This window comes from Ammodytes marinus, assembly GCF_949987685.1.
Source record: "Ammodytes marinus genome assembly, chromosome: 13".
Lineage (NCBI taxonomy): Eukaryota > Metazoa > Chordata > Actinopteri > Uranoscopiformes > Ammodytidae > Ammodytes > Ammodytes marinus.
In genome coordinates, this window is record NC_137217.1 from 12,293,384 (window position 1) to 12,319,655 (window position 26,272).

A 26,272-nucleotide genomic window follows, 5' to 3' on the forward strand; every position below is an offset into this window, starting at 1 on the left:
TATTTTATTTTATTAATACAATTTTTTGGGGGAGCATCTTGGTAACTGAGTGGTAACCAGGTATGCTATTGAATTGCAATGTTATAGCTATAACTGTCCAAAGGAAACTGTCAAAAATTGCCAACATCCCCCTCTCCCCCATAAGAACACAGGACTAGCGACAAAAACATATTTTCAACCAGTACTGATAGAAAGGAAAAGCATAGTTAGAAAAGGAGTATATATGTTTCCAGTTTCCATTTTTACTATTTATCTGTAGTATCTACTTCTCTGACATTCCTGCGACTTTTAACGTGCACTATCATACTACGTGGTTTAGAAGTAAAATATACACAAAACACATGTACTTACACATCCCAGTTAGGAGCTTGTCTTAATTGCTGGGTTAATATTGGAAGCTGAATGAAATAGGAAAGAGATATATGCAGGGAGAAATAAGTAAATCAAGCAATATTTAAAACCTAAACTGTCAGAAATTATAAGAGAGTGTTATATTCATTATACCTTTTAATAAGCTTGTTAAATGTTGTTGTAAATGTTTGTAAATACTGTACTTCTATAAAACCAGTTTATAATTTATGATGCAAATAACAGAATAGCAATATGGAAAAACTATTATCACACAATGTTATTTTAGTGAGAAAGTTATTAAGTTAAATAGGCTATATAGAAAATATACTGTCAGTCACGTAGTTTACATTGCAGCCATTCTACATCACTGTCTAAATTTTAACTGTCTAATCTTTAATCTTGATGTATTTTCTTTGTTTTGACTATCTCTGAAATGTAATTTTTTAATGTCTAATCTTGATGTATGTTATGCCCCTGTAAAGCACTTTGAATGCCCTTGTGTCAGAATCTTGCTATATAAATAAACTTGCCTTGCTTTGCCTAGTGTTGATATTTTTAGAAAACAATCAAAATTCAAGTCCTATTGCATTATGTCGTTGTGACTGCACTAATTAATCCCACTTGAATAATTAGCTGGGAGCATGAAACTCGGACATGTGTACTAAGAAGGGAGATTAATAGGTTAGCAAGGTGCCACTCTTTTACTAATCAACTGCTTTGGAAACCCAGAGGACCTGACAACATTTTCTAGGAGTGTTGCAGGCAAACTTGACGTTAACTTGCTTTTGAAATTCACTATACTGTATATCCTTCAGAGTCCCACAGGTCATGGGTGCAGTAGATTGCGCCCACATACCATCACTGCAGCGCAAGGGGAGCAGAGGGCGACAGACAGTCTGTCGCAGCATCAATAGTCAGGTAAAACATTTTGAATACATTTTTGTCATGTGATTGGTAGAGCTGCATGCAAGAACACGTAAGCTGCTGCACAGTAGACTCCATATCTGTCCGACATATACATATACAACACAGAAACTTTAATTTTTTTTGCCTATTATTAATCAATAATATTCAATCAAAAAATTATTTCACTTTGATTCGCCCAAAAACTTAGCCTGGTCCAACCAGACCATCGTACTTCATTTAATTTGTACAGAAGGTCTGGAACTGCTATAATTGGCAAACGTTCACTCACTTGGAGGCGGGTGTCGGTTGAGGTTTAAAACTATTGGATCTGCTCAGTGCCGCTCTGGATTAGCCAACCAATCGCATAACGTTTGGTCGTGACGTATGTCATGAGCCGGCTTCTGACGGTGCGATCCAGTTGTACTGGGAACTCGGAAATTTCCGACTTCACTACATATTGTAGTCTATGGATCTACCGGTACCTGGCAACGGTAACTTGCTAGAGCCTAACGTTTAGTTATTTGGATGAGAAAGGTTGTAGGCGTCTTTCCCGAGCAGATGCACTGGAACACAGACAGGTCGGAACTCGGAACTACCAAGTTGGAAATTTCCGAGTTCCGAGTATAAAGGAACGCAGGATTCAACAGAAACTGGAGCGCGACTTCGACGTCATCGCTTTCGGCCACTCGCTCTGTTCGCTGATTGGACAGTCAAAAGTCTGGCTGGAGAAGGAACCCATGAATACACTTCAGCCCCAGACTGACTACTGAAGTGAAATGAAAATTGAGCGGAAGTAGGTCGGCGGGCGGAGCCAGGCTACCAAAAGCTAGTGAGTGATGCCCAAATATTCTCATTATGCAGTGTCAGACCTAAATGAGATTCTTGAGTATAGTGTTTAAATATGCTGAATGAAGTTTAAAGTTTAAGAGATCTACTGTCACATTAGTGTTAAAATCTGTTATCTGACAGCATTCCTCTATAGTCTAACTGAAAAAGTATGTATCTTGTTAAACCTAGCAAACAGTGTTGCAACAACATCTCCAAAGGGATTCTAAGTAAATACATGTTTTCCTACCAGTGTTGAGTTAATCAGCCTGTTAGCGACAACTTTATGTCCAACCACACAGCATAGGTAGCACAGCAGGTTGAGTCTGGAGCGGGTGGAGGTGGGAGGGTGAGCCGTGGCGGAGGGGAGAGGAGTGGAGGGGTTCTGTTCTTCAAAGGATGAACAGAGCTGCAAGAGGAAGACAGTCCAGTCTTCATCGCTGATAGACTGCAGCTTCTCAACTGGAGGAGAGGAGAGGAGAGGTTAAAATGGCAGCCTCAAAAGACCATTGAATCTATATATCCTTCAGACTTTCTGCATGACCCACTGGATGCTGATTTAAAAAATAAATAAATAAAAGAATATACCAAACCTGAATGTGGGGGTACACAAAGAGTTTTGGGATCAAATCGCACAGGAGGACTCCTAAGAATCTGGTAAATAGAAAAAGAAGGCCACAAACTGAACTTCAGTATAAGTTGCCTTATCTTCATATCACAATTATCATGTCGTGATTTTCCTTACATCCTAGCAACAATGTTTCATAAAATTCAGAATGCAAACATGTTACAGTGACCTTTTTTTTAAAACACCTTGAAATCTGAAATAGCCTGTATCCCATAATATCGCATGTCCGTACCTTAGGGTTGTCCATGATTGGGGTGACTGTCAGATCAGATTCAGTATAGAGAAGACCTTTCACACAGGAGGTGATGTCAGTACCATTACTGGCCTAGGAGGAGATGAAAGGAAGAGAAAGCAGCAGAAGAGTCAACCTCAAGTGAAGTATTTACCAGGCACACCAGCAGATGGAAGAAGACGATAACATGCCTTTAGTGTTAGAACTATAAGTATAGTCTTTTATCAGGAAAAGTGTTATTGGGTTCAGGTACGGTAAAGTTGCAAATTAATGAACTAGTTACTTATCAGCACGATCACCCCTCTCTGCTGCTAACATTCAATATGCAGCATACAATATACATTATAAGTACATGTACATAGTGATTATGGTGGCAGTAACCTGAGGTGCAGGGGTCTGGTTTGATGAGTTGAGGACACTAGTGCTTCTCCTTGAGTTGGCACAGGAGCTGGAAGGAAGCAAACATTTAAATACACTGCTAGCTGCTTATGGCAAGCGTTAAGATATACAACTGTATCTATGATATGATGCTGATCCCCTGTAGCTTAATTGGTAGAGCACAGTATTGTAGAGAGGATATATGTGTGGGTACCACTGAGATAAATCATTCCAGATTCACAATTAATTGACTGTGTTATCCAGTACACTTTCATATAGACTATTTGCAGATGTGTGTTTGTTCAAGATTTGAGGTTTAATAGAGTATAACTTTTGTCTAAATTCATACAGATTTTTGTGTGCATGTATCATGTAGTGTGGAATACTTTCAAGTCTTAATTTTTTTCTTCAGACAGAAAATGTGAAAGTGCAAACAACGTATAACCCTGTGACCCTGACAGGCAGCAGACAAACTAAAAAGAATACCTGAGCAGAAAAATGGCCTCAGTGTTGTCCTCATCCATACCACTCTTTGGCCTGAGCTCGGATACGTTTTCTGAAGGAAGAAGCATATGAGATACTGCATCAGATTTTCAAGGGTATATTATGACACATACTGTGTTTGTGACACATGCCTAGCAAAGCCTACACAGGTGAAAGATGCAGCACACATTGTATTCAGAGATGAGATTTGCATAATAGCAACTTCAGCAAACAGTGTAAAAATAAAAGTTTGCCATTGACAGGCAGGCAATAGAACAGAGAAAAATGTGGCGTACTGTCATGTTCATACACTGTTGTGAAACAAAACAGAGAAAAATATGGCGAAGGAATGATAAATGACTTAATGTTCTTTGTTTATACAGTAAAAGTTTACTGATGAATTTTGTGCCTGTCCTTCAAACACTATCAATTACAGATTCTCAATGCTACTGCTGAAAAATAGCCCTGCTTTATGGGTATGAGGAAATACGTTGCTTTCCATAAATACAGTAAAACCAATTAAAAACCCAACATGTTAACCTCTGTCTAACACAAGGCACGTATACAGTGAACATAAACAAAAACTACAAGTACATACTGGTATATTATTGTATTTCAAAATTGAAACCCTAGGATTAGGCTACCTCGTCCTTAACACCTACATCAGGAAAGTGTACCTAATATGAATGACTTATTGGGCTGCAGTTTGTGCTGGGCCCAAGTTAGCTTGGTAGCATCTTCTGTCCTTGCCTCGCCCTGTCCTCCTCTCTCCGTTGCCACCTCCTCAATCAAGCCCCCGCTACTCCTTAAGGCTCCGGAGGTTGTGTGTATGACAGCTTGTTGGGGTTCAGTCTCTTTGTCAGATTGTCTGTGAACTGTTAAAGTTGCCTTCTGTGATGTGATCAGTTTCTTAGAAATCCCACGGGCTGATTTGGTGATGGCTGAGTGGCTGGAAAGCTTGTCTGTCTGTCCTGGAGAACAAGGTTCAGAGATCCCTGTGCGTCTGTGAAGGTTTGAGAAAGAAATATATTAATGGAACTTCATGGAAATTGTGCAGAATGTCAGTTGTGCTGTTGAAATGGAATGGCTACACTGGGCTTGAACAACACTTTTCCATGTACAACTTTCAGAAAAACTGCAAAACTACTCTTTCACAAATCAAATCTGTATACAGTAAATGGCTGCAACAAATCTCTGTATAATGCTGTAGATTATATATAAATAATATATGAACCCACCTAAAACTAGCTGAACCATCCCCCTCACAGCAATTTATTTCCTCTAGATCTCCCTTTTCGTCCTCGTCTTCCTCTTCTCCCCCTTCCACATCTAGTTCCTCGTTTAGTACTTGTCTCCAGAAAGGATGGTCCAGCAACTCTGACCAGTCCATCCTAAGAAACAAAAAATCAAATCATCTGAATATTACAACGCAGAAAAAAGCAATCAAAATCAGCAGTTAAATATAATTAAACGTTGAAGTTAAAGGCCTACTTCACCGGTTTGAATATGAAGGTGTATTGAATTCTGAGATCCTATGTAGTATAAATGTGCGAAAAAAATTGAAATCGGTTCATCCTAGCCTGAGAAAAGGCAGAAAGAGTGTTTTTTTTAACCCTATATTTCTCTTTCTCGTGACATCACAGAAAGAGAAATATAGGGTTAAAAAAAAACTTACTTTGTAAATATTACTGTGATGTCTTTTACTGTGACATCACAGTAATATTTACAAAGTAAGTTTTTTTTAACCCTATATTTCTTTCTGTGATGTCACGAGAAAGAGAAATATAGGGTTAAAAAAACACTCTTTCTGCTTTTTCTCAGGCTAGGATGAACCGATTTTAATTTTTTTCGCACATTTATACTACATAGGATCTCAGAATTCAATACACCTTCATATTCAAACCGGTGAAGTAGGCCTTTAAGTCGATTTACTGTAAACAATCTCTAGCTCTCAATTTCTATTTAAGCTAGACAAGATTGAGCGCACAATTGAGCATCAAATTCTAAACTGCTTCATATAATTCAAATCAAATCTAATTGTGAGCTGATAAATATTATGATGATAATAAAGTCTTAACAGGTGTAGTAGAATTATGTGTGTGCTGAACCAAGGTATATTTGTGCTTTAATGAACTTGACCTCTTATCTTGGTTTTTGGTAAGCAAGCCTTTCAGAACACTCTGGAAGTCCTCACTGGGAGGACTGGCTGAAAACACTGTTAAAAAAGAACAGAAGATAACTACATATGTAAAACAAATAAACTATTGTTTAACAGCAACATGCAAGACAAACTTGTGCAGCGGCAACATTTGATTTGTTAAACAGCAACAAAGATAATTATGTCAAACGTGACATTAAAGAGAGAGTTCCCTTTACCTGTCTGTCTGGGAGGTGGTGGTTCCTGATGTAAAATCATCTCTGTCAGTTCAGTGTAGCTATCAGAATAGAATGGAGGTTTACCTGGGACACAGGTGGATATTGTTTTATAAATTAGTACATTATAGTATAATACAATACGGTACTATCAAGTGAGTGTTAGTATCTTCATGCCTATAGTATAGAGATATACATAATGCTGTATTGTTATATCTGTAGGCAGTTCAGTTTTTCAAGATTCATTTGTCAGTTAGGTAGACTGTTCTTTTTAAAATTCAGTTCTTTAACAGTACCATCACCATGATTATGATTATCATGAATCAAAGGCATCCAACAGAACACAATAGGTAAAACATTGTTAAATGAATTCATGCCCATATTGATGGTCAGTGTAGGCATGTGTTGATGTCAGTAGGTGTGTGTGTGTGTGTGTGTGTGTGTGTGTGTGTGTGTGTGTGTGTGTGTGTGTGTGTGTGTGTGTGTGTGTGTGTGTGTGTGTGTGTGTGTGTGTGTGTGTGTGTTGATGTCAGTGTGTGTGTGTGTGTGTGTGTGTGTGTGTGTGTGGGTACCAGTGTACATGTAGTAGAGAACACAACCCAGAGCCCAGAGATCCGAGCTTATATTGGTTTCGGATCCCTGCAGAACCTCTGGAGCACTGTAAGTTGGAAAACCTGAAAATATGCACCCATACACATACAGTCATTAGGAAAGAACAGAAAAGAAGATAACAGTGTTGGGTTTATCATAAGTAGTGTTTGTCAGCATGTGGTTGATTGTCTAGAATCACTATGTTTGCTAATGGTGTTTTATTATTTAAATAAAGTATGACAGGATGACTTCCCTTCACTTAGTTTGCATACAGTACACTCTCTCATACAATAAAACATAATTCTGATATGATCACCATGTCAGATACACCATCTGCTTGTTATCTTGTCTCTGCTTCCTGCCTTTAGAATTTACCAACATGTGTCTGTTGTAACCTAAAATACCAAGCCATTCCTCAGCTAGCCCCTACTCTTCCCCTGCATGCTTTTCCACCCTGCCTGTCACATCAAATCTCTCTGTACCTGTGTACATGTTTCCCAGCTGCCAAATTGTTTGCCTTAGTACAAGGTGTGTCCCAATTTAACTGGATCCAACAAAAATTCCCCTCTTAACATATACGTATACTGCTTAGCTTATCCATCAATCAACAATGCAACATAATAGAACCAACCTGAATTTAAAAAAATATAATCTGACCTTGAAGTCTTTTCCTTATGTTGTCAAATTCCTCCTTGCTTTCTCCCTCCCCTGCCTCATCAGATGTACAGAATGAGGTAAGGAAATCATCCAGTGTCTCTCCCCCTGCTTTTGACAGGCAGAAGTTACCAAACTTCAGAATGCCACTGCCATCCAGAAGAATCTATGGACAACAAACAGAGACTTGCTGTATCCATATGATAATGAATATGTTGGTGTTATACTGTTAGTCCTACATACATGAATACAGGTACAAACCTTAGCAGGGTTCAAGTTAGAGAAAATGATTCCTAATTCATGGATGTGTTTCAGTCCTTGAACCAAGTCCCAGCCAAATCTCCTCACCACATCTTCTGACAGACATCCATCATGGCTAATTACAGACTCCAGGGAGCCACCTGTTAATAGACGGACAGAAAGAAACTAGAAATACCGCCTGGTGGTTACATGCCTCAGCGAGGAATACAATTAAAGTAAATTGGTGGTAGGCAATGCTTTAAAGAAGGTAAAGCTCCTAAGAAGCTACAATATGATACAAGCTTACCAGTAGCCTTTGAACTCCAAAATCTTATCAGTTCACCCTTGAGTCCAAGTATAAAGTTGTGCTAAATTTGACAAAAATCCCTCAATGCATTCTTAAAATATTGTGCCCACAAGATTTGAGGCCCTGGGTGACCTTGACCTTTTACCAACATGAAATTAGTTTGTTATTGAATCCAAGTGTGAGTTTGCGCCAAATTTGACAAAAATCTAACCCTAACCCTATCTTGAGATATTGCGTTGAGGCGTTAGGTCAAAGTGACATATGAGCTCTAAACTGGAATCAGTTCATCATTGAGTCAGAGTTGACAATGGTGCAAACTTTGAAGAAAAACCATCAAATCGTTCTTGAGATATTCTACTTGACCTCCAACATCTTATCAGTTCCTCCTTGAATTAGAGTGGATCTGTGTGCAAAGTTTGAAGAAAATCCCTTAAATGCACTTAGGGACTGACGGTAGGAAAGACAACCCAAAATCACAATGCCTTCGGCTTTCTCCGGCCCTGACGCGTAATAAACCAGGAACTACAAGTATTTAATTATTGTGAAATTGTATCCATTTTCAGCATTTTTTGCTTTTCTCACATCAGTTGATAGCTGAAAAGCAGCAGTACGTTATTAGAAATGTGGTGCATGACTGCTAATCAGGAGTGCCAAACATAATTACTGACCTGTGCAAAGCTCCACTACCAACCAGAGGTGGTTACTTGTCTCATACCACTCATGGAAGCCTACTATGTTTGGATGATGCAGGTCATGGCTGAGACGTACCTAATAGAGGACAAAATGAATACATCATTAAATGTTCATAGTTGGTATTCTTTATTACAAGGCTCAATAAATATATATGCAGTATATAGAAAAAGCAAATGGATCCTCAAATAATTTACATGAAAAATAAATCCATATCATCGCTTGACTGTTTGGTAGACAATATTAATAACATGTTGGAGAACTCATTAAATTGTACATACAGTAGAAAGAGGCCCCAAACTCTGATGCCTACATATAACTTTGGCATGCATATACTGTAGGCTAATAATAAAACATTAGTTCACAGTTCGATATTTCAGACTTCTTCAGGCTGCGTGAAACAACTAAATTATTAACAGACTGTATGAAAAACTTATGAATGATGTGTGAATTAATGTATGCAGTTTAAAGCACTACTCTACATGGTTAGTGATCTCAGGTCTCTTGGCTTTCTCTGCGCAGATGATGGCAACATAGTTGAGATTGCCCTTCCTCCTCCCTTTATAGACAACAGAGCGAGTGCCTGCCCCAAGTTCCTCATACAGGATAAAGTTCTCCATCCACTGCAGAAAAGGTGAAGAGATAGTTTAGTGAGCTAGAGAAAGAGAGAGAGACCAGACAAAGAAACCACACATACATTATCTTATGATCCTAGCTTTCTCATGCTGTACATTTTCTGTGATATTATCTACCCTGCCACAAGAAAGAAGATATTTGGAATATATTGTTATGTTAATAAGTATAGTCCTTAAATGATTACATTACACTAAACCGAACCTATTCAAGTTAATTGTTATATGGTTGAAGAATGAGCAACGTCAGTCTTTACTTAAACATATATAATAAAAATAATAATAATACATTTGAAATTCGCTTTATGGTTTCATAACATCAAGGCCCCTAACACATTATTAAATATACATATTGTGAATACGGACACTTATGTGTTATCCTATGGTGTTGTAATCTTCTGAGGCATAATAGTCCAGTTAGGTTTGCCATGAGCAACTTGCGTTTACCGTTTTTTTTTTTTGCACAGTTACAGTATAACATGGCTACCTGTACCTGATGTACCAGCTGAATACAATGACGGCTAATTAGCTGCAGAACAAAGGACACCTGTTTCACACCGACTGCTTGATTGGAATCATGGTGCTCTTGTGTCGTGTAGCTAATAAAAGCAGCTATAACACTGGCATACAATATGAGTAGTGTACAACATCAACATATTTAGCTTTACCTTGAAATTGTGAAGTCAGAGGCTAACAGTTGGCTTGTATGAGTGGTCTAGTTACCGCAAAGGTTAGTATTTTGTTAGCGTATAAGTTATCCGCAAAACTCAAAAGTAACGCAATCACATAAAAACAATAGACACAGCCACAAAAAAACGTATAACTTGGTAGTAAAAAACATATATGCACATGTACTATTATGTTACCTTAAACTTACCTTTCCCAACCATGAACCTATTATTTATAACTTAACGAACCGCTTGTTTGTTGGCGGAAGAGTGGTGGGACACGTAATTCTTACTGGAAGAGGGAAGTCTGGAACTCTTCAGCTACAATTAAAGCCAAATCTTCCCAACAAAGCCATTACAAGTCTATTTAAAGACGTCTATTTGTCTTTTCAAATATTTTGACTTGTACATCATTGTAGAAAAACGTTGGTTTATTGCAAAGGTGTTATTGGTTTTAATGTGTCAACCTCCAAATGGTTTATCCCTGCGTTGCTAGGATACATGGGTGCAAGAAAAAGAGACGGCGCACGGTCGAGCACATGGAATACTTGTAAAACAAAAAGCAAGTTGTTGTAGGCCTAGCCTACTTGATGTTACCAATTAAATAGGCCTACATTTAACTATGCACAACAGTTAAGATACAAAACAGGTTAAACATTAGTGCAAAATGTATGGTTTGTCAGGGCATCACTCCAGAACCGGTCGATATGCTTTTTAGTGTTTAGTAGGAAGTTGAACCTCATAGGCCTGCAGTCCACTCTGAGCCAATTAGCCTACATAGCTAGGCGATTCAATAGACAAAAACTGTTGAAATTGTTTATTTTGCTATTTGTGGGAGGTCCACCCTCATTTTCTCACAAAATAAGTGGGCTTTTGAAAGCATGCATTTTTAATAAATTGTGTCCATTTTACCACCAATTATTGTTATGGTGGGGAGCAAATTACTGTTTTTAGCCTGTAAACCTATTTAGGCCTAAATGCATTCATTGACCCATTAAATGTACATTTTTACACCTTTAAGCAAATGGCTGGTGTAGGCTATATAGTGCATGCTTGCATGGTGTAGCCTTGTCATAACATTCCGTGGCCAGTTTCAAAAAAAGGTGTGTAGGCCTAGGCTATTTCAGAAAAAAAGGTGATCTCACATGTGTATTTGGATAAATGTATTTCTATGAACCCATGGTAGCCTACCTCCGTACCAAAGGATACTTTTGCATCATGACATCATGACTTGAAGTCAACTAGCCTACGAGGGGTAGGTCTATAAGAGGCCCACTGTAGACTATATGTCTGTTTTCAAAGCCTATAGGCTGTATGGGCCTAGTAACACTTTTTTTAAAGGACACACTGCACAACGTAGCGGATAATGAGGAGGTATTCACTGATTTTGACAACAAGCGCTCCACCTTTAACCCTCATCCTACCAACATATTTTACATTGGCCTACATCAACATGGACTACAGGTGGCAAAAAAGAGGCTACTGGAAGAAACCACCATCAAATAAAACAAAAACATCATTTGTCTTCTTTAGGCCTAAACATTATTGTTCATGTAAATAATGTCACCGGGATAAACACAACAGATTAATCATTTTAGGAGAATGAAAGTAAATATCCTAAATTCGAAAAATGGAAATATTGTTTTTTAGGAGAATATCAGTGTTTTATGGAAATATAAGAGTTACTCTGTTGTCTGTCAACTCCAAAATGACTAAGAGAGCTTATCTTCTATCCCTGATGGTGTGTGATACTTTAAAGCTCACATATTATGCACTTTGCTGTCAATTTTATATGGTCTAAGTTAGTGGTTCTCAACCGGTGGGGCACTCTACCGGGGGGGGGGGGGGGGGGGGGGCAAAGCAATACTTTGAACAGTTTGACATGACCTGACATGATTAAAAAAAACTGTGAAAACAGTAGCTTCAAAGTTTGATTTCTACAGGAATATCTTCCCATCCTTTGTCATGTTAAAAACGAGTCATTTTCAGACTGCTGGGGGGAATATAAACAGCGTGTTATGAGCAAAACTTGGTGCTACAACCGAAGCTACATGGGCGCTAACGCTAAAAATAAGACTCAGACGATAAAATAAACTAAAAATACCACTAAAATCAGTGAAAAAAATATCTTCAAATTTGACTTCCACACTATTAAGTTCCAATCCTTTGTCCTGTTAAAAACGAGGCATTTCCAGACTGGTGTGGGTAATAGAATTATGTTTTTATGAGCCAAATCTGATTGCTTGTCTCGAAGCTAGCTCAGAAGCTACCGGCTAAAAATACCACACAAATCAGTGAAAAAAATATCTTCAAAGTTGACTTCCACACTATTAAGTTCCAATCCTTTGTCCTGTTAAAAACGAGGCATTTCCAGACTGGTGTGGGTAATATAATTATGTTTTTATGAGCAAAAGCTGAATGCTTGTCCCAAAGCTAAATAGCTATACACCAGTCAGGCAAAAATACCAATAAAAACATTTCTTTCAGTTTCACTATTTGAAAAAACCCACAAGTAGCTTCCTATCCGTTGTGTTATTAAAAACGAGGCATAGACTGCTGTGGTTAAGATAAATTAGTGGAGTATGAGCAAAAGCATTCTGTGTTGGTGTATGCAACATTCAGGCTGTAGGCTACTATGGGCATCTTGTCGCTTAGCGGGGAAAGCAACATGGCTGTCGCTCGGAAAATTTCCTAGAGGATCTCGGGGCCGTGGACCAATAAGAAATGGGGGGGGTGGGGTTATCATAGACTAGTGCACGGTGGACGTTTCTGGGGGGGAAGCATGGACATATAAAGAAAATATGGGGATGTGGCTGTGCCGACTATTACGTAATAGTCGGCGAGAATTCTGACTGGAGTATATTGGGGGGGAGGGGTGGGGGTTTCAGAAAGGGGGAGAGTGAGAAAAGGAGAGATTGTTATTTTTTTTAATATTTTGGCAGTCTCTAGGCACACCGTGGACCCATGGATATGTTGGAACACATTTAAAAAGTGCATTTAGCATAATATGTGACCTTTAAATGAGAAACTATGGCAAAGATAAACTCAATAAATAGTTTTATTAAAAATGCATGGGCGGAATTCAAGACCCCAAAAAGCAGAAATTAGAAGAGAATCAGAAAACAATAATAATAGTCATGGGGATCAAATTGATTGACAAAGTCATAAAATGTTGGAATGATAGAATAAAATACCAATGAGATATGACAAGATATTTACCTCTGGGGTCAAAATAACCCTACTTGGGATTAGGGTTAAATTACTATTAGGCTACATTTTAGTGTTTTCAAACTAGGCTAATTGTCAATTCAAGATTTAGCGAATGCCATTATTTTCGTATAGGTAGGCCTAGTGTTCAATTGTATTTATTTACACACCGATACATAGCCTACATAGGCTACATGCACACATACACACACACACACACACATCACACTAACTGTAAAACATTTATATGCTTTATCTAGCCCCTTACCCTAACCACTAAAACTAAATGCCTAACCCCAACCTTTACGCTAACCATAACCTCAACCTGATTTTAATCTGCACCTCCTAACCCTCAAACAGCCATTTAATGTCCTCACTTTCCAAAAATGTCCTCATTCCTAGGAGTAAAACTAAAATTGGTCCTCACAAAAATAGTTGTACAACTAGGCTACACACACACACACATTGCTGTATCCCATCCAAGGGGCCACATCCTTCTAAGGACGCGGTCTATGAAGGCCATTGCCCGTGAAGGTCGAATCAAAGGCCGAACGAGCGTTGTTAAACGAGACGGTCTCCGCAGGTCTCCGTATACGAGCATTTCCGGTTTGCGTAACAAGCTGTTACCTTGCGTGACGACTCGCCACTCCTGTGCTACCTAGCAACCCCGATTGCTGCCAACGGAGACAGCCTTGTCAATGGAGGAAAAAATAAAAAGAAGTTGCCTACCAGACGAAAAGAAAAAAAAGTACAAGAAGAAATAAAAGAAAAGACAAGAAAAAAAGAAATTAAGATAGGCTAAGAAGTTAAGAAGATGGAGCAACACGTTGCTGTTTTGTTATTTTTTATTTTATTTTATGCCATCTCTGAAAAAAACGCAATGAATCTTGGGATATGTTTGGCCGCGAAGGATACATCTGTTGGACCCTTCAAAACCGTGAAACGAAGGCTGCATTTCTCGGCGGCATATGAAGGAGCCTTGCAAATGGGACAAGCCTTTGCGCGTCGCTATGACGCAATCGGTCTTCAAATGCAGCCTTCGTAGGCTGCGGCCCCTCGAATGGGATACAGCTAGAGTAGGCTACAATGACGTAATTCGTTGAATGAAAACGGCAGCAGGACACACGGCACCCGTGACTCTCCTGAATGGATGCGGTCTGCAACTGTCGGAAACTGTGTAGTGTCGAGTAAAAGTCACAAAACGTGACGTAAGGTTAACGTGGAATTTCCGAAAATCCTTATTGGCTAATGACCATAAAGGCATAAGCTGCCCTACAGTTTTTCACCAATTAAATAAAAGTGTAGCTGTCTCAGAAGCATATTTTATTTTGGTGATAATTAATGAATATAGAGCTAAATAGGTGTGGCGCCGCCGCCATCTACTGGTGAAAATGTGTATTGTTTGTGACGTGCGTTCACGTGATGCTGTCAGAATAAGGGCTGTCAATTATGCTTTTTCGCGGTACTCTCCCTGGATGAATATGACGGACAATATTATTTAAAGCTAACTCTTCCCAACAAAAGAAAGAAGGCGCACACGGTATGTTTGTCAACTTTGTTTAATATGTTTGTAATGTGTAGGATATTGTATTTCTGTGTATTTACAATATTTCTGTTTGTATTTTTCTTATATAGTTTTTCACGGTGATGATGTTGACATAATGGAGGAATAAAAGCCAAGTCAATCTAATCAGTGAAGCGTAGTTCTTCTACAATGAGTTTGGGAACAGTTATAGTGAAAAACGTAGCAAACAAGAGCTGAAGTGGAAAAAGTAGCCAAAAGGAGGAGAAGTGAATAACGGTTACGCACGAGAAAATGAAGATGTGATGTCGCCATTAACGGACTTAACGAGCCATGCCGACATCACTCCAACGTCTCAAAACGGCCATACTTCAAACTCCATTAGGCCTATCGAAATCCACATAGAAGATATACTTGAACAGCCGCTTACACAATGAAGAGAAGGCAAAAATTTGACTCTTTTGGAAAAGGATGTTTTGCAAGAAGTCATAAATAATAGATACATCCTTCAAGTTTGAAAACATTGTCAGTTGAGAAAAGTGTCTAATATTTAAACAGTGATTTCAAAGTAATTGTGAAAATGGAGCAGAGTAACTCAGATACTCGAGTACTACATGAAGTACTTTTGGCTCTGGAAACTGAGAAGGCACAATTAGAAAATAAATTAGAAGCTGACATTGAAGAATCAGAAAGACAGCAAATTGAAGAACGCATAGGACAAATCCATGCAGATTTGGAAATACACAAAATAGGACTTGAGGAGCAAGCACCTCCGGTTGAAAAGGAAGTGAGACGATCAGAAAGGGAAAAACACCTCACAGGAAAAATGCTTGAGCTAAAAGCGAGTGAGATCACAAGAAATGAAAGAAACTTTCTGATAGATTATGTCAAATTCAAAGCAGAGATTCAGCTTGTGAGATCTAAATTGAAGAATGCTTGCTCTAAATCTGAGTTGGGTGAATTGACAAAATCAATTAAAAATTGTGAGTCAGAGCTGAAACAAGAGTATGAGAGCTTACGTGCACTGACCGCACCCTCTCAAGACATAAGAAGAAAAATGGACAGCTGCACCTCAGTTACTACTGAAATAATCATTCTCCTTAAAAAGCGATATTCAGAAGTCGACACAGAGGAGTTTGATGCAGTGGCAGTGAAAGAATCACTCAGTCAGTTACTCCAAAGAGAAGACGCCAGATCTATTTATGGCTCGACTGTGTCTAGAGCTGGAAAAAGTAGTCAGCAAGGTACTGTGGTGTCTGTAAAAAGGACAGATGCAGCAGCACGTTTGGCATCAAAACGAGCTGAAATGAACAGAGAATGGGAAATATCCGCTCAGAAGAAGGAGGTGTTAGCTCAGCAGGAGAAGCTAAAAATGCTGGAAGATAAAAGGGATCTTGAAGCAATAGAGGCTGAATATAATGTTTATGCTGAAGAGGAATCAAAATTGAATGCTGAAATATTAGATGAAGAAGTAAAAAGCACTTCTCCTCTACGTCAGCCTCCAACCCAGCGAAGCAGTGGCCCAGTCCCCTTTTGCTCAGAAAAGGAATGCACTCGAGAATACGCTCCATCCCAAAATTCTGAAAGCAAAAATGCCAAGGTTTACCAAACCACGTCAGTCATGCCTCCCTCTGAAATAAAAGCTGAGAAAATGGAAAATGAAGCCATGTTGGTCCAAGCATTAAAGGAATCCTTAGCTATGACCAGACTTCCAGCACCAGAGCCCTTTGTATTTACAGGCGACCCATTAAAATTCACTGAATGGAGCACCTGTTTCAAAGCCCTCATCGAAACCAGTTGTACAGATCCAGCTCAGAGGCTATTCTATTTGAAAAAATATGTAAGTGGAGAAGCACTAAGTGTGTTAGAAGGGACATTTTACAGAAGCGATGGAGAAGCATACACACAAGCTTGGGATGCTCTAAGAAAGCGCTATGGTCACCCTTTCGTAGTCCAAAGAGCATTTAGGGGAAAACTGAATAACTGGCCAAAAATTGGACCAAAGGATTCTCTTAAATTAAGGGAGTTAAGTGATTTTCTCATTTGTTGTAACAATGCAATGCCCCACGTGCAAGGTCTGAAGGTTTTGGATGACTGTGAAGAGAATCAAAGGTTACTACTGAAACTTCCTGACTGGCTAACGACCCGCTGGAACCGGCATGTCACCAAAGTATTGGATCAAGGCAAGCAATATCCAGATTTCAAGGATTTTTCATCCTTTGTAGCAGAAGAGGCACACATAGCCTGCAATCCAGTCTCCTCTCTCTTTGCACTGAAAAATACAGATGAAAAACCTGTGAAGGAAAAAGGACACATCAACGCCCGTGTCTTTGTGGCATCAACACAAGTGACTTCAACACCTAACTCCAAGGACTCAAGTGCATCAAACAGTAATACAGCTTCAAAGGTCAGCTCTTCTTCTCCTCAGACAAAAAGGCAAGTTGAATGTATTTGTTGTAAACAGCAACACTACATATACAAGTGTGATACATTTGCAGCTATGCCGCTAGAAGAAAGAAAAAGATTTGTCATGGATAACAAAATGTGTTTTGGCTGCCTGAGAGTTGGTCATGTCTCAAAAAACTGCCGTCAGAGGGCCAGTTGCAACATCTGCAGGCGCAGCCATCCCGCTCCACTTCATGAAGAACGTCCTCAAAAGGAGAGGCCCAAAACACAAACAGAAGAGGAAAGTGCTTCCACTCTCTCATGCAGTGTGAGAGCAGACAACAGTAATCGCACATCCATGATTGTTCCAGTTTGGCTCTCCTGTTCCTCAGAAGGCAGTTCAGAAAGGTTGGTGTACGCACTACTGGACACTCAGAGCAGTAACACATTTATTGACCATGATATTTGTGAAAATCTTCAAGCAGATACAGAACCCGTTAAATTGAAGTTGTCAACGATGACTGACAGAGGGTCAATAGCTCACTGCCAAAAAGTGAGTGGCCTCAAGGTGAGAGGATATCATTCACAGAACTATATTGAGCTACCACCCGCATATACACAAGAATACATACCGCTGGAAGAAAGTAGTATTCCCACCTCTGAAACAGCCAAAGCCTGGTCTCACCTACTCAGCATTGCAAATGAGATGCCAGATCTGTTGGCCTGTCCTGCTGGACTCCTGATTGGCTATGACTGCGCCAGGGCTCTAAAACCAATACAGGTAGTGTCAGGAGACAATAATGAGCCATATGCAGTAAAAACTGAGTTGGGCTGGAGTATAGTGGGATCCAGAAATCCGTGGACGAATGCTAGCGATGTGACAGGGATCTGCCATCGTATTTCTGTAAAAGAGCTTCCTGTTATCACACCTGCATCTGTGATTAAGGCATTGGAAACAGATTTTCAGGACACAAACCCCAGAGACAGGAACATATCCCAAGAGGACATTCAGTTTCTTCAGCTATTGAAAGGGAAAATCGAATACGATAATGAAGGTCATTTGGAAATGCCCCTACCTTTCAGAGAGCGTCCTGAACTTCAAAACAACAAGCAGCTTGCTACAGTTCGACTGAAGCATCTGAAAAGAAAAATGGACAAAAATCCCAAGTACAAAGAGGATTATGTAAAATTCATGGATGGTGTATTCAAAGATTGTGATGCTGAAGAAGTAGACACAAAACAAACCCCTGCCGACCATGCATCCAGAGGCCTCAAGGTGGCAGATCTTATTGATTCTAACTGGCTCACTGGACCTACGTTTTTATGGCAAAGAGACATTGTTACCAACCAGGGATCCCCAGAGCTACTTGTAGGTGACCCAGAGGTCAAGGTCCTTAAAACGGATGTTTTTGAAAGTGACAACTTCCTGGAAAGGTTGTCAGGATTGCCTGATTGGGACACAGCTACTAAAGTCATTGCTCGGATCCAAAGACTGACTAAAAGAGACAAGTCAGGGCCCATTACGGTTGAAGAAAGAAGAAAAGCTGCATTTACTCTCATTCAAGCAGCTCAAAGGGGAGCCTTTGAAGAAGAATTGAAACGCTTCAGTAACAAATCTGCTAAGCTACCAACAACTCACAAGATGTACCAACTAGATCCTATTCTTGTAGATGGGCTGCTCAGGGTTGGAGGACGGCTAAGAAAGTCTACAGCATCATTTGAGTTGAAACATCCAGTAATACTTCCTAAGGAAGGAATTATTACACAACTAATATTGGACAACTGTCACAAGAAAACACAGCACCAAGGCCGTGGCCAAACTCTGAACGAACTCAGGGCCAGTGGATACTGGATAATGGGTGCCAGCAAAGTAGTGGCAACGCACATTAAATGTTGTGTCACTTGCAGAAAGCTGCGGGGACCAACCGAAGAGCAACGTATGGCAGACTTGCCTGTTGACAGGTTAGAGCCCTCACCTCCATTCTCATATACAGGAATTGACTGTTTTGGCCCCTTTCACACAAAACAAGGTCGAAAGGAATATAAGAGATATGGTCTGTTGTTAACATGCTTAAGCTCCAGAGCAATTCATATTGAGATGTTGGAAGATCTCACCACCGACGCCTTTTTGAATGCGCTGAGATGCTTCATAGCAATAAGAGGAGCAGTGAGACAGATTCGATCTGACCAAGGCACAAATTTTGTCGGGGCAAAGAATGAGTTGGAGAAAAATCTAAATGAGCTGGATCAAGAAAGGATTTCCACATATCTGGCAACAAAACAATGTGACTTCCTTATGAATGTTCCCGAAGCCAGCCACAGAGGAGGAGTTTGGGAGCGCCAAATAAGGACAGTGAGGAGTGTGATGAGCTCGGTTCTGGCACAAGCTAAAGGAAGACTGGATGATACTTCATTGAGAACATTCTTTTATGAGGCCATGTCGATTGTGAATAATCGTCCTCTCACAACAAATACAATCAATGACCCCAAAAGTGTTGAGCCATTAACGCCTAACCATTTGCTCACAATGAAGACCCGTGTGGCGCTTCCGCCTCCAGGCATTTTTGTCAAAGAAGATTTGTATGCCAGAAAAAGGTGGCGAAGAGTACAGTACTTGACTGAACAATTCTGGAGCAGATGGCGTAAAGAATATCTGGCTAATATAAGCCTGAGACAACAGTGGCATGCACCTAAAAGAAATGTCAAAGTTGGGGATATAGTGATTGTCAAAGACGATAATATTCCCAGAGATGAGTGGAAATTGGCCAGAGTGGTTGAAGCAGGTGAAGATGATGATGGACTCGTGCGAAAAGTCAAGATTCAAATGGGACAGAGAGACTTGGGGAAGAAAGGTGAACGCTTGACACGACCATCTCTTCTTGAAAGACCAGTCCAAAAACTAGTTGTACTAGTCGAGAATGATTCCTAAACTACTGTTGAAGAAGTAGTTCCAGAAGAGACTATTAAACACATAAGTGTTGTTTTAAGTTCATGTTAATCTTAAAAAGGCAAGGAAAACACGTGGCATGTGAAAGTTTATTGTCATTTTGATTTATTGAAAATTACAGCATTGTAACAATTTGTTTGAATATGGTTTATACAATTTTTGTAATTTTGGTGGCAGTGTAGCTGTCTCAGAAGCATATTTTATTTTGGTGATAATTAATGAATATAGAGCTAAATAGGTGTGGCGCCGCCGCCATCTACTGGTGAAAATGTGTATTGTTTGTGACGTGCGTTCACGTGATGCTGTCAGAATAAGGGCTGTCAATTATGCTTTTTCGCGGTACTCTCCCTGGATGAATATGACGGACAATATTATTTAAAGCTAACTCTTCCCAACAAAAGAAAGAAGGCGCACACGGTATGTTTGTCAACTTTGTTTAATATGTTTGTAATGTGTAGGATATTGTATTTCTGTGTATTTACAATATTTCTGTTTGTATTTTTCTTATATAGTTTTTCACGGTGATGATGTTGACATAATGGAGGAATAAAAGCCAAGTCAATCTAATCAGTGAAGCGTAGTTCTTCTACAATGAGTTTGGGAACAGTTATAAAAAGCTTAACACAATCATGAGCCTATAAGTAGCATAGATTGCAGAAACAGACATGGTGAAATAGGGTGTAACCCTACATTTACACTGCCTTGTAAGCTTATTCCTAAAGATGTAGAGAGAATGAACAGGAAAATGGAAATACTCAGTGAATGGAACTTCACATTATAAACTTCATAACCTGTAATGTTACCTATGGACAGCATACATGTCCAGAGAACCACTTCCTGCGAGTAAATTTTTATCTACAAAATAAAAGTAAGAAATATATTAAATTCAAAAATGCTTTACACCACTTTTGCTTCTTACAACGTTGCACAATTAATAGCCTATGTATATATAGGCCTATATATGATATCCCCAACATGACAGGCGGGCTGTTTTAATGACTGGTGACAACTTTGCTGCATCAAGGATTACCCTTTTTTGTGCAGCGATTGTCTGCCACGCTCAGATGACCCACTATCAAGAATGTAGGGGGACATTTTTAAGATTGGGGTCTTTCTTTCAAATTCATAGAGCTGTCCTGCCAAGTTACGGTCTCCTCTTGCTCACCGAAGAAGCAGTTATGTGGGTTAGATGGACAGTAGAACCACACAGACATGTGTGAGACAGATGATGTGATTATTATTTAAACTGAAAATATTGCTCTGGATTGGTGTTAGTTTGAAAATATACTATTAAATTATCACATTTCCATTACTGTTCAATGTGGGGTTATCAACAAGCTCAATAAATGTGGCACTGTGGTGCATAGGCCTACTCGTATGACTGAATAGAACACCTACTGTATCGACATTGAAAGCTTTCTTGCCATAACACATTTAATTATAATAGGCTATTTACCATTTTAATTTTTAAAGGATTATTTTTAAGAAAAATATGTGGATTAGGGCAGGCTGACAGTTTCAGCATTAGCCTACACTACAATGGAGTTTTCCTTACAATGCCTTCACTAGGCCTATCTGGGCAAGCAGAAAGATTACAAAGTACCTGTGAGGGTATGTAGGCTAGCCTATCGTATGTATGCCTAGGCTTGTCTGCACAGTTTAATAGATATGCTGTAATCAAAACAGACCACTAAAAACAGAAAAGTGAAGTCTCATGTTTTGAAACATGTTTTATTAATGCAGTTTATTTTGAAATGCCTCACACCGGATGTAGCGCCACATTGTTTTTAGCTTTGGCGCAGCTCTGCTCAGCAGCTTTGTTTCTACCAAGCCGGTTAGCTACCCCCCTCTTGAATAGAAGCCAAAAAAAGCTGCATAAGTTTTGTGAACAGGCACGGGGCTGACTTAATTACATATTGTGTATTTTTCCGCTCACTTAGCTCGTTTTCCGCCTGCTTGTGGTTTGATAATCCGACACCAGTTTTGTTTCCTGCAGCGGTGCCCTCCCTCCGCGGTTCGGGTAGGGGTTTAGGTTAGGTTACGTCCAGGCGTGGTAGTAGAGATAACTGTTTAGAAGTGAGGGCAGCCTACGGCTGGGTCCGGTTAAGCATCTCAGAAGACCACTGGTTCAGGTCAGGATTACGGCCGTGAGGTTAAAGTAACGGGGGAACACATTTCGACCGTGACACAACACCGGTGATGTTGTAGCGTTTTGGCTCGACCTCATAGAGAAAGTGAGCTGATTGAACCTGTGAAAAGTTTATAGGTAGTCGCCAAACAGAAGAAAACGGACTAAATGTGCCTATCCGGGGAAGTCCACGCTGTCTCCCAACGAGGTAAGTTAAGAAGTGTGATGTGAGAGTGTGAACGTTCAGATTTAAAGCTTGATGATCATGGTGATAGTGGAGCAGGTGCAGCGTGCTATTCTACGATATGGTAACGGACCGCTTAACGATTAGGCTACTTATTATTTGAGTAGCTAGTAACTTGTAATGGTGTTTTACCAATCAATCTCCCTCAGTGAAACTTATATTTTCTCATTTCCTCGTCGCATTCATCTGCTGATTAGGCTATGCTGTGACCAAATAGACGGCCCATGCGGTTTATGTGAGCAATCCGTCTCTCTTGATCCAACAGCCTAAGTTCCTATCTCTGTTTTATCATATTTTGTCAGACTCCGAAATAAAAAAGCCTCGAGTTTTTCACAGCAGCTTGTGAGCACCGTTTTAATAAGATAGATTTCAGATTAAGATAGGCCTAAACCTATCCCAGTAAATCTGCCTCCCCTCATTAAAAGTGACTAAAATCCTCCTGTCTCACTAAACGGTCAGTCCGTTATCACAGCTAACTTTCAGAGACGTTTTGCCTCAAATATTAAGTGACATGTTTAGGCTACTCCTCTGTTCAGTCAGTGACATCAGCTACCTATAACAATTGGACATACCGTTTTGTAAAGTGTAGGTCTACCATTCATTACCATGGTTAAAAGTTAGGCTAGTAGGCTATTAAGTTAACATGTCATGCTAACCTTTATAACCATCAGATTCGATGCAAACCATTTGTGATGCATGCATGTTTTTACCCTCTCTTCATGTCACCTAGCCTATACACCTACTGTAGGTTGGTTGCATCTGTTTGGTTTTAATCAAATGCAATTAGTATGTGTATACAAGTTAAACCCATTTTCCCTTATTGATTTCCTTCAGTTAAACACTATTGACTTAGTTGTATTCAGATTTCCCTTGTGCAAACAATCACAAAGACCTTTAGGGAGATGGTGCGTGAATCTTGACTGAGATGTGTTTTGTGTTGAAGAGGCTGCAAAACACATACTTTACCTCAGCTATACTCTGCTGATCAGGACAGTTTCTCAGCCAGAAGCTAAATAAGGTCCTAGTTGGTTTTGCCAGCTAACAGCACATGATCAGTGGAAGGCCTGCGTAGCGTCTCACTGCTCGGACACACAGCAGGCCTCGGCGGTAACACAAACACTTCTGAGAACGTACGCAACCAGAGGCTGAACCTCAACACACAGCTCACATGTCAGACAGATAGAGCGACTGACAGATGGGCTGTGGGGGGTGTTTGTTCCCGTCTGACCTCTCTGTCCCCCTCCACACATACACACAAACATACACACATTCAAAGGCTTACAGCATATGGGGGATCACTTTTAATAGTTGGAGTTGTTTGATATGAATATTTTGTAACCTAGTAAGCCTAAAAGCAGTCTCCCTTCTCAAGGGCCCGATGCATGACGATCAACAAAAAAATAAAAACGATCAGGACACCCAGCAGTGTGTGTGTTGGACTCTGCCAGCGCATAGACTTACAGCTGTAAAGGGATGACCTTGTTTATTGGAAGAGAAAGGACACACAAGAGGCCAAAGGTTGCTTTTATGTATCCTGCAGCCCTTGATTAACTTCAAAGCTCTTTTATTGCACACCATCAATGTTGAGAAACTTTATGATTTATTGCTTGTTGAGTTTCACTTTAGCGAAATCACAAATATGAAGCACAATACAAACTGCAGCGTGGACGGGCTTGAGTGAATATGTGTGTTTGAGTGGTTAGTTCAAGTCGAGGTGAGGAGATGTTATGTGTTGCCTGTAGCTTTGAATGTCATATGGCTGATCTTGACTGTCACGGACTGGACTCACTGCCATAGCCATTCTGATACTGCTAAAATGATACTTCATTTACTGCTGCGCCAAAAAAAAATAGATTCAGTGCCTTTTGTACAGCCCTGAAGATTATCACTCATGTTGATGCATATTAAACTATTTGATGCAGTTGTAAAAAAAAAAAAAAAAAAAAAAGTTCATAGTTTCAGATTGATGGTCAAGATATAACAATATAGTTGTATGGATGGAATGATACTGATAAGGCTAATAACCGTGATGCAATCAAACTATTTGGAACTGAAAGAAACCTGTGAATTTGCAAACATTGCAAAATGTTTTAGTGTCAGCGTTGCACTTGACTGAACTGAGCTGAAGAGGTGCAGCTGTGTGTGAAGCCTACAGACTGAAGCTGTAAATCATGCATCTTTACTGTACAAGGAATGCCAGATGTATGCAGGCAGGAGCCTATACTGCACCGGACAATCCTTCTCAGAACTCTTATATTAGATGTCAGATGGTGTTTTGTCAGTATCGTATCACATGTGGGAAGGCACCTTTTTTATTGAAGGAAAAACCATCACAACTTTAACCCAGCTCTTGTATACACAGCTCTTGTACACAATGTCTCCTTGCCAGGCTGCATGTTTGATGAAATCAGCTGAAGGCTATAGCAAGACTCCTGTGCTGTGCCAACTTTGTTCAAACCCAATAGGATTAGCCATACAATCGAGTGTCTTGTACGTCTAGGTTGTATGGCTAACTCAGCCATAGTTAAAATAGTTCAAATGACTCATAGTTAAACTAATTAAATATTATAATTAACATTGTTTCAACCCCAGTTACTACCCCATCCCAATCCCTCTATCTCTTCTATTTGATCTATTTTTCCTTCCACCTCTCTATCATTTTATCTGTCCCTTCCTCTATCCTATTTTCATCTGTGTTCTTCCTGGATGCCGTGTCTTCCTTCCTGACAGGCTCTTCAGTGAAGCTGTCAAACAGACTTACATTCTCTCTTTACTAGCACTATTGTAGTGAGATAAAGCAGAATGATACGTTTGTTAAAGCAAAAGGTTTATTTCAAAATAGCAAGGGTTCCTCCGGAGGGGTCACTAGTGGCGCCGTTTCCTTAAAATCATCACATATTTAAGGAACTTTTGCTCCCCAGGGGGGAGACGTCTAAATTACATTACAGTGGGAGTTTAGGAGAGACAGGCTGAGAGGCAGACAGTTCTAATATATTGACATTGTAAACATGGGAGGGGTCAGGTTGATCAGAGAACAGTAGGAGAGACAGACAGTTCCAATATGCGTACATTGTTATTGTAAACGTGGGAGGGGCAGGCTGGCCAGAGAACAGTAGGGGCTGTCTGTAAGAACAATATGTTTGTATTCAGTATTCAGATGTATTGTCAGTCTGGCCAGTGTCCCTCCACACTATACTTTTCAGCCAGGAGGTGTTATGCTCTGTCATTACATGATGGGATTTAAAGGACTTCAGAAAGGATGTCTCAACATCCTTTGGACTGATCACGTGACTTGACTTCTCTCTTTCTCTTCCTCTTTGTCTCTCCTCCCATGTGTTTGTCTCTGAGTAATGGTATCAGATCTGGGTTTGTATCTGGCAACAAGCTTGCTAGATATGAGTCTTTAGGAAAACAAAGAACTTGTTGCAGTCTGCATTTGAGTGGGCACAGTAGGATGCTTTGAAATGAATGAGGTGGTGGTTTCAGAGTCACGTGTCGGGGGTATGCATCTACAGAGGATTACCTCTCTTTTACTCCAGTTCATTCTGTCTAAACCCCACTCCACTCACCATAAACCAATCATGGCACAGAGACTATACACATGCTGAACACAATGCTACGATAAACTCAATATGACAATTTGACAAAACATCTTAGTGTTCTGTAGTTCACGTATCATTTACACCAGTAATGCTCGTTTATCATGATGATAACACATTAGACAAGCAAACATTTATTTTTTAAATAACACATTTAAAAAGAAAAATTTGGGCCTCCATTTTTTCCCGTGTTGTGGTGTCTTCCTGAATGATGAGGATCCCTCAACACTTCAATAAATCCTGCACACCTCTATTATAGGTGATAAAGTTAGTTACAGTGCC

The 26,272-nt window shown here is 39.8% G+C and overlaps 1 protein-coding gene across 1 annotated transcript in view; it reads right to left on the reverse strand.

Annotated features, from left to right (window-relative positions):
• ulk4 (unc-51 like kinase 4) overlaps window positions 1-9,278 on the reverse strand; it is a gene marked incomplete at both ends in the record, with an annotated part of 82,249 nt that extends 72,971 nt beyond the window's left edge. Inside the window, 15 exons of the mRNA XM_080038860.1 lie at window positions 352-398; window positions 2,333-2,544; window positions 2,676-2,736; window positions 2,943-3,035; window positions 3,324-3,390; window positions 3,807-3,876; window positions 4,481-4,806; window positions 5,042-5,194; window positions 5,943-6,018; window positions 6,180-6,263; window positions 6,749-6,850; window positions 7,425-7,587; window positions 7,683-7,822; window positions 8,637-8,736; window positions 9,141-9,278. Coding sequence (XP_079894986.1) covers window positions 352-398; window positions 2,333-2,544; window positions 2,676-2,736; window positions 2,943-3,035; window positions 3,324-3,390; window positions 3,807-3,876; window positions 4,481-4,806; window positions 5,042-5,194; window positions 5,943-6,018; window positions 6,180-6,263; window positions 6,749-6,850; window positions 7,425-7,587; window positions 7,683-7,822; window positions 8,637-8,736; window positions 9,141-9,278 — 1,832 coding nt within the window. The remainder of the gene's footprint in view (window positions 1-351; window positions 399-2,332; window positions 2,545-2,675; window positions 2,737-2,942; window positions 3,036-3,323; window positions 3,391-3,806; window positions 3,877-4,480; window positions 4,807-5,041; window positions 5,195-5,942; window positions 6,019-6,179; window positions 6,264-6,748; window positions 6,851-7,424; window positions 7,588-7,682; window positions 7,823-8,636; window positions 8,737-9,140) is intronic.
• Window positions 9,279-26,272: the final 16,994 nt, after the last annotated feature.